Genomic DNA, 8,615 nt, shown 5'->3' with positions numbered 1-8,615 from the left:
ACTCCTGGTCAGTTAAAGAATAGAGGATCTACGCCGTAACTGGTTGCGGTGAAAAAGGCCCCGCTGATTTAGATGATTATCATGATTTTCTTTCCTTTTGGGGGCCTTTCCTAATGGAAAATAAGCCTCAAATACGATAAACCTAACCTCTACTAGTACTAGAAGAACGTCCGTGCGTTGCAACGGGGCCACAATAACTTTAAGAGTTCAATATTACGACATTGGCGACTTTTTTTACCATCAAATCTTCACACACACACAGAACCACACTCTCCCTCCCTCTTCCTCACTCTCTATCCCCGTCTCCCTCTCGCTCTAACACACACACATATCCATCTTATTGGGTACGGGACCATAATCCATCTATTTCACACATACACGCTAGTGCATAACAATATGGATTATGTGTATTATATTTACCACCAGAATTGAGGGAATTAATTTCATGTAAATCGACCAGCCACAACTCCAAGAATACGCGGACGAGGTGGTTCGGGTCGGCGTCGGCGCCGTCCAGCGCGGGCCACGGGCCCGCTTCCAAGTGCACATGCAATGCACGACTTCACAAATATTATAATCACATATGAGAAATCACATGCATAGAAAAGACATTCTGATAGCAATCCAAATACCATACTCAATTGAATACCTAACCTGGACAATACTCGTATTTCTATGCGCCAGAAAAAAATGGAATAGCAAAGCTAAGTATGCCTACATACGCTCAGATTATATATAAGAATCTTGGGTGAACAATTGCAACAAAGCACTAAGCAGCGATAAATTTAAATAAAAAATCCATTAACTATGCAGGCAGCAGGCTTGTTACAACATAGAGAGATAGAAAAATGTCACCTCCAGTAATGTAGCGCAAAGGAGTGGAACGAAGCATGAATGAGCGGTTGTCTGTTCTTCTCCATGTACATGGATCAGCAGTAGAGGCCAAGTATATAAGTACTTGACCGAACTCCACTCTTCGTGTACGGAGAGCCATGTCACATTCTCGCCGCTGCAGCATGGGAGGACGGCTGGTTCACGTGACCCTCCAGCTGGGGGATCCATGGTGGCTGACAGTCGAGCTCGAGGCAGAGAAGTTGAGGGCAGTAGTGGCGAGATCCATGCCAGCCAACCGGGCGAAGAGGAGGTCGTCGGGGAGGGACACATCGGCAAGATCCGGTCACCACGCGACCTGAAGAGCAACAGTGATCTCCACAAGCTGTAGGCCGACGGCGTGCTCCATCCCCTGCGATGGGGTGACCATGGCGGTGGCCACAGTTCCTCATGCTCGCCTCGATCTCGGCGACACACCCTGAGTGTAGGAGGCAGCAACGACCTCGACGAAATCATGGCCTCCATCCCGGAATGCAATCATGTCGCTCTAAATAAATGGATTCAATCATGTGACTCTAATTACTTCGGATTGTTATGTGCACACTAAGCGGGGTGCAGTTAGGAAAGAAAATATTTTCTAATTAAAGTGATTGAGTGATTTAAGGTAAGGTTAATTAATTTAGATTTAATTTTTAGTGATTGTTAGTAAAGTATGATGCGTCTTTAAAATCTTTTATTTGTTTCCTTAAAATCTATTATTTGTTTCCTAAAGAAATTTGCAATAATGGAAGGTATCGGTTGATTTGGATAGGTTAGTAAATTTAGATCCGTGATTGCGTGCACGTTTGGAAAGTGCTGATTTGCAAGGAAAGAGCTGAGGGGTAAATAAACCGGTGAATAAGAAACCAACATCGAAAAAAATCTACGACGGTTAACCTACGAAAAAAAACCGGACGAAAGTGGTGGGACGAAAAAAAATCTGGAAGCGAGACTACCAACTGCTCCATTAGGAGTAGAGATGATGTACTCCCTCCGTTCCGATTTACTCGTCGTGATTTTAGTTCAAATTATGTGTGTGTGCACGCACACTTTTTTTTTCTTTCCATGGCGCACACAAGCGCACACACCTCTACACTACTCCCTCCTTTCCGGTTTATAGGGTTTATCTTAAAATTTTAGTTTTTCCATTTTATAAGTCTCAATTTGGTTGTTCCCCATCACATGTTCAGATTTCAAGGTGCATTAAATAATTGCATGCAAGTATTAAGAGAAAATTGGCCAATGCATGTACTTTATGCATGCATGCATTGCAATTAATGCATTGATAAACATAATTTTTTGAGAAAAACAAGAGCATTAATTAGGTGCTTTTGCAAACTATAAAAAATATTCCACCACTCACCATCTACCTTGGTTGGTGAGATTTTTGAATTAAGCCCTATAAACCGAAAAGGAGGGAGTAACTCATTTATACTACGAAATCAATAAATATCCAATGTACAAAAGAATAAATGAAGTCAATACTATCCAAATCTATTTCGAGATTTTAAAAACGCATTGCTTTTAAACCAATCGTTCAAATCAAAATCCATTTTTTTGGGGTCTGTGAGGGCACATTAGATGTGACATAATTAAGTCACATTATGGATGACGTCATTTGTTTTTGTGGTCCTTTTTTGTTGTGGGTCATTTGTTGCTGGTTGTAGGTTGTTCTATTTTGAGTTAATTACGCGTACAGTACACCAACTTGCATTGCGGGAACAGTTTAATACAAGAACTTGCAAAATGACTCAAACTGGCTACTAAACTTAGTTTGCGGGAACAATTTCATACAAACTAGTCCGAAACGTCTGTGTGTCACGCCACGTCGGACGCCACGTCAGCAGGGAGGCACTTTCACGTTGCAGGAACATTTACAGGAATCTCCCAATTGTATGTTAAAATTATGTGACGCGGCGGTCCTCAGTCTCTGTAAAATCCCCATCTCTCTTAACACTCAGCGGCTGTATACCTGAATATTAGGTCCGACTCCCATCACTCCCTTATTTATTTATATTTTCTCTGTTGTATAGCATGTCCGTCAGCAAAGAATTTGGTTCTACAAAACTGAACATCAATCGATAGCATGTACTGCGGCAGAAAATTCAGTTCTACAAAAACTGAATAGCAGTAACTATTCATCTAGGCATTTTTTTAGAACGTAGGCTCAAGAAGACTAAACCTGATATACAGCAGAAAGAAAGAGTAAACCTGAATGTTGCTCTAGGCAAAATTCAGTTCGGGTATGGTCAGACTGCAATACATGCTCTGCCTTGACATTCTTAACAATAATAAACTACATACAAGTGTGACCTTTCTAAACAAAATTCAGAGATAAAAAAGCTATGTTCCTGCTGGTAGAATAATCTGCAATACATGCTCATTTACTGACATTCTTACCAACAATAAATTGCTTACAAATGTGATCTAAACAAAATTCAGAGATAAAAATGCTATGTTCCTGATGGTAGAAAATCTGAAATGCATGCTCTTTTCCTGACATTCTTAACAGCGACAAAACCACAATACATAGCATGCTTCCTAGGATTCGAAACAACGATAAAACAGTAAAAAACACCACTCCGAGGTTTAGACATTAAGAAATTCAGAATATTTAGAACATTACAAAATGAATGGCTTAGCATGTTCTCGTCAAGACATGCATAACAGTAATGATTTTAAAGCATAACAAAATGAAGGGCTTATCAAGTTCAGACTTGGAACTTTGCTAACATCCTATTAAACATGACCAGTTGGCGCGTTTTGGGTTATATCGATCTCTTCTGAAGCATTAAGGCCAGGGATTGCTTCTGCATTTAGATCTGGAAAGGATCTATCTCTCATGCCTCCATCTTCTCCAAACAAAAGGTGGGGCCAGCCCCTTCCACCAACCGTTCCACCACCACTTGCTCCACCTCTTGCAACATTGCTTCTCACTCCACTTCCTCCACTTCTTGCAGCATTTCTTCCCCCTCTTCCACCACGTATTGCACCATTGTTTCCGCCTCTTCCACCACTTATTGCAGCATTGTTTCCCCCTCTTCCACCACCTCTTGAAGCATTGCTTCCCCACTTTTAACTTTCTTAGTTTTCCCTCTCCCTGCAGTACAACTGATTTCTCCCTGATCTAGAGCCCTTGCTTTTCCTTTTCCCCTGAGCCTTCCCCTGGTTGTAGTAGTGGTAGTTGATCTTCTCTCAGGAATGGATTCCCTAGCATTAGCTACAAATCTTGACATTTCTGGCAATGGACCAGGGTTTGTGACATTTGAAACATGGATTCTCTCCTAAAAAATATCCAGATAGAGTAGTCAGCATTCATCAATAAAAAGTGAAATAAAAGACCATGCTATATGATGTTAGCTACCTCTTGTCTCATTCTATTGACCATGCTGGTAGGCACATGCATGGGATCCATCCTTGTGTCCTCTATGTGTGTCCTGATGTCCTGCAATATCATATGGTGTGAGAAGAAATAAACAGTGTCAGATTTTGCAGAATATGAGAAATAATGTGCAACATTTCATACATTTATAATGGAAGGGTCTTCTATTTCTTCTTATAGCTCATTAGCTTCCCTCTCCCTCTCCCTCTCCATGAACTTTTGATGGCCTTTTTTGTTGTGATCTGCTTTTCCACAAATTGAGCAGTGCATACTCACACCTTTCTTGTTCAGAGCAATGCTGCCATCCTTCTGAAGTTTTTCTTCAGGTGTTTTCTTCCTGTTCTTTGGTGGCCTTCCCATCCTCTTCTTGTATACTGGTGGATGAATGATAGGACCTTCCACTTGCTCCCAAAGAGCCCTGACTCTTGTTGGCATTATATTGTGCCCATATGCTTCCAGATATGTATCTATTGTGTAGCACTTATGGACCATCTCTTCTAGATCTATCCTTTCTTCCCTAAAGCATGCAATTGAGTGGCTGCAAGGTATCCCACTTAGTTGCCATCTCTTGCAATCACAGGTCAATGCCACAATATCCACCGTGTATGTGTTGTTCCCTGATAACACAGAGAACACTCCCAACCCAGAATGACTAGGAAAACAACTAGCAGATAGTTCTATTTCCTTCTCCAATTTTTTCCTGATTTTTGGGCATATCCTTCCAGTCCACTTTATTGCTTCCCTTTGTTTGCTGTCATGTCTTGCCGTGATCTTACCCTTGATGCATTCCATCATTGAAATGGCAGGAAATTCCCTTGCTTCCAATATGTAGCTGCAATTGAATACAATGTGAGTAAATAACCATTAAATGCGGTCATATTCATTTGAAAGTTATAGTAATAATCTAAGTTATGTACCTGTTGTACACTTCCGACATATTGTTCAATAGGATATCACATTTTGGAAACACACTAAAGAATGCCTTCACCCACTGATTTGGAGGTTTAGCCTCTAACCAAGCATAAGCACTAGGGCTGTCCTCTCTTAGCTTTTCTCTATTCATGTTGAACTTCATCTCATTAGTGGATCTTGCAATTGCCCAGAGATCATTTTTCAAAGTCTCTCCTTTGAAAATCCCATGAAAGTTTTGGTACAAATGTCGAACACAAAATCTATGTTCGAAATCCGAGAACACCTTTCCAACAGCATTTATTAAGCCCTACACAATAAGTTCACAAATGTTAGTAGTTACACATGATCTTATGCAGGAATTATACATACCTTTTGTTTGACACATTACATACCTTTTGTTTGTCACTCATTATAGTGAATGGAGAGGTGTTCACTATGTTCAGATCGTGTTTCAATGTCGTAAGAAACCACTCCCAAGTATATGTAGATTCCACTTCAACCATTCCCATAGCAATTGGATAGATGCAGTCGTTAGGGTCTATGCCAACAACAGTTAGTAACTGACCTATGGATCTACTTTTTAGGTGGCATCCGTCAACAAAAATAATAGGCCTACAACCATTTAAGAAGCCTCTCTTGCAAGCATCATATGACCAATACAATGATGACAAATGATCCTTTGGCTCCTCATTTTTTTCTCCTTAATAGGAGTAGTACCAAGAAGAAAAGTACTACCAGGATTACTTCTTCTAAGCTCTCTACCATAGTTCCACAACTGACAATATTGAGCATCTTCATCACCATGTATCAAATCTAATGCGGCTTTTCGTGCCCTTCCTAACTTCACTCTATGGGGTCTGATCTTGAACTCTCTCTGAACTTTGTTCCCAAAAGTGATCAAGTCCATCTTCTTGTTGTCTCTAAACTCATCAATGAACTTTTTTCGTAAGCAGTTTGACCGACAAACACTTGGCATCCCATGATTTCTTACAAGTGTGATTGCCATTGTATTTCTTAATTACAATGCTTCCGGTCCTGTTGTCCTTTGATGCTTTCATCATCCATGGGCAACCTGCTGAACAAAATGCATTCAACCTCACAGCCTCATTTCTACCTTTGTTAATTTTCACTCGATTCCTCACACTATATGCAACCAAAGCAGCTCCACATTCTCCTCAAAGAGGTCATCATCCCCATCCGCAACATCATAATCACTTTCATAGAAGTCATCATCCATCTCATTGTCCTCTCCCTCCACCTCCTCTGATTCCTCTTGAAGATCTTTATCCGATTCCTCTTCATTTTCTTCATGTACTTGCTCTTCACGAACTGGATGCACATAAGTTTCTGGCTCTGCTTCATTGATCACAACCATAGATGCACTGCTAATTCTTGAGCTGCCTTCACCGGGGTGAAAACCACTTAGCATTTTCCTAGGAGTCATTACCCTTTGGAGTTCAGGGCACCCTATGTATATGACATCATCCCATGAAGATTTGATATGATTTCTCTCATCCACAATAACATGCAGGCTTCTGTTCTCTTTGCCTGCTCTTGCCATGACAGTAATTGCTTCTTCATTATCCAAACAGATGATACCATCGAGCATGTCCTTCCAGGCAAGCACAAGTAAGCATGCAACTCAGGACTAGCAATGTCATATCCCAAATGTTGCAATACATAGTTAATCATATCCCTTGACCATGTGTTGGCATCACAATAATCATACTCCTCTTGAGTGCTTCCCCAGAATGTTCTTCTCTCGTCCAGCCCACAGAATATGCCATTGTGTTCAAAAACACAAGTAAAGAAATTTGAATTTTCTCCTGCAAGAGCAAGTATGGTATTGTTACTTAACTTCCAGACCATTTTCTATACAATAATATTACGCTGGAGTGACAAAAATCAAAGTTACAGCAGCTAGCATACTCTACACATAGCAGTGTACTGACGAAGCATACTACAAACAGTGTTAAAAATCTGAAAGTCTGAAACTGTCAATTTCGGAACCTATATAATAGCCAACAGATGTACCTATTTTCTCCCACTTATTATTGCAGATCCAACAACATGAATTGGTCACTACTACTGCCAATACATAAACCATACAGAACATGCAATCTGAACTTAAACATACAACCAATCTGACCCTATTTCTAAGATAACAGGAAACATGTTCTCTGAATTTATTTGCCATCACGAGCAGGCACAACAAAACTAAACGTCATTGTACACAGCACAAAGAGCACCCAAATGTTATCCATAGGCCCCCAAAAGTCACAGATTTCATCTCGATTTGAAATTCGATCACCCACGATCAAAACCCTAGGCGGAGACATGGGATACATGGGGAAAATCATGACATCAAGGGCAGCAGAACTAGACTTACCGTAATCTGGAGGAAACTCGCCGATGCCTCGAGGACGCGGTTCCATCCAGTGTAGATCGCCCCCGCGTCGCTTCCTCCTGCGTCGCTCCCGCTTGCGTCGGTAACGAGAAGACGAACAGGCGAAGATCAAGAGATAGGGGTTTGTGAAGGGTTAGAGGTAGCAATACGTTATAACGCAATAACTACATGGTAATTCTGGTACTTTTGCAGCTGCCCAGTAGCTTGAGGACTACGGGTTCAGTTCTTCCATTAGGCAAGGGGCTTTATGCAAATTAATAAAACGACAGGCACGTGTCTCATGGCCGACGTGGCATGACAGACAGACGTTTCAGACTAGTTTGTATGAAATTGTTCCTGCAAAACAAGTTTAGTGGCCAATTTGAGTCATTTTGCAAGTTCTTGTATGAAACTGTACCCGCGGTGCAAGTTGATGTACTGTACGCGTAATTAACTCTTCTATTTTTAGCCGGACAAACGTTATTTCCTTTTTTAGCTGTATGTTATTCTTTTTTTAGCACAAACTCTCAGACTCTTAAGAGGGGCTAGCTACAACATCACCTATACCTTGCGCGGACAAAAGCATGAACGATGAAACACTAACTAAACCATCCAGATAGTGCTCTAGACCTCACTAAGCACAACAACTGCATGTCCACACACCGGCCATATGAGTGTCGCTCATCAAAGGTGTTGCAAATTATATCACGGTTGTCTTGTGGGTGCCCTATTTTACATCATCTGTTGGAGCACTTCATGATATAAAAATAGTACTTGGTTATGCAAATTTTGCTCCAGTCACGTAGCCCTCATGTGGTCTGTTGGTGATGTAAAATTTGCTTGAGAGCCTCAAGTAATGCAAATTTGCGTCACTTCGTGGCTTATTCTACATCACGACCTTTCCCTGAGTAAAAATATTTGCATCTCCATCATTTATTGGAGCAGCGCTTTTGAACTCTCGTGATGTAAAAGATAGTATTGTCCTATTTTACATCATCTATTGGAGATGCTCTAAACCACGTGTGCAGGAGCGCACGCACGCCATGATACCCTGAACCGCGCGTC

General features: G+C 41.1%; 1 protein-coding gene across 1 annotated transcript; it reads right to left on the bottom strand.

Moving 5' to 3' along the window:
* Nucleotides 1-3,466: 3,466 nt before the first annotated feature.
* On the bottom strand, nt 3,467-7,609 carry LOC119275788. The gene is made up of 6 exons (XM_037556703.1): nt 7,554-7,609; nt 5,557-6,990; nt 5,170-5,471; nt 4,397-5,084; nt 4,235-4,315; nt 3,467-4,154 (listed from the first exon to the last, which is right to left on the bottom strand). Exons 2-4 carry the CDS (start codon nt 5,671-5,673, stop codon nt 4,427-4,429), a joined length of 1,077 nt encoding a protein of 358 aa, XP_037412600.1. The 5' UTR covers nt 5,674-6,990; nt 7,554-7,609; the 3' UTR covers nt 3,467-4,154; nt 4,235-4,315; nt 4,397-4,426.
* Between the last annotated feature and the right edge of the window lie 1,006 nt (nt 7,610-8,615).

The sequence above is a fragment of the Triticum dicoccoides genome, chromosome 3B, assembly GCF_002162155.2.
Source record: "Triticum dicoccoides isolate Atlit2015 ecotype Zavitan chromosome 3B, WEW_v2.0, whole genome shotgun sequence".
Taxonomy (NCBI): Eukaryota; Viridiplantae; Streptophyta; class Magnoliopsida; order Poales; family Poaceae; genus Triticum; species Triticum dicoccoides.
This window is presented reverse-complemented; position numbering and strand designations above follow the sequence as displayed.

What these genes read in the sequence shown, in the direction of transcription:
- LOC119275788 (XM_037556703.1), bottom strand. Translation starts at nt 5,673, where the DNA reads ATGGGAATGGTTGAAGTGGAATCTACATATACTTGGGAGTGGTTTCTT. An exon ending in TAATGAGTGACAAACAAAAG is followed by an intron (nt 5,472 to 5,556) that starts GTATGTAATGTG and finishes CTTATTGTGTAG; the next exon opens with GGCTTAATAAATGCTGTTGG. An exon ending in ATGTCGGAAGTGTACAACAG is followed by an intron (nt 5,085 to 5,169) that starts GTACATAACTTA and finishes ATTCAATTGCAG; the next exon opens with CTACATATTGGAAGCAAGGG.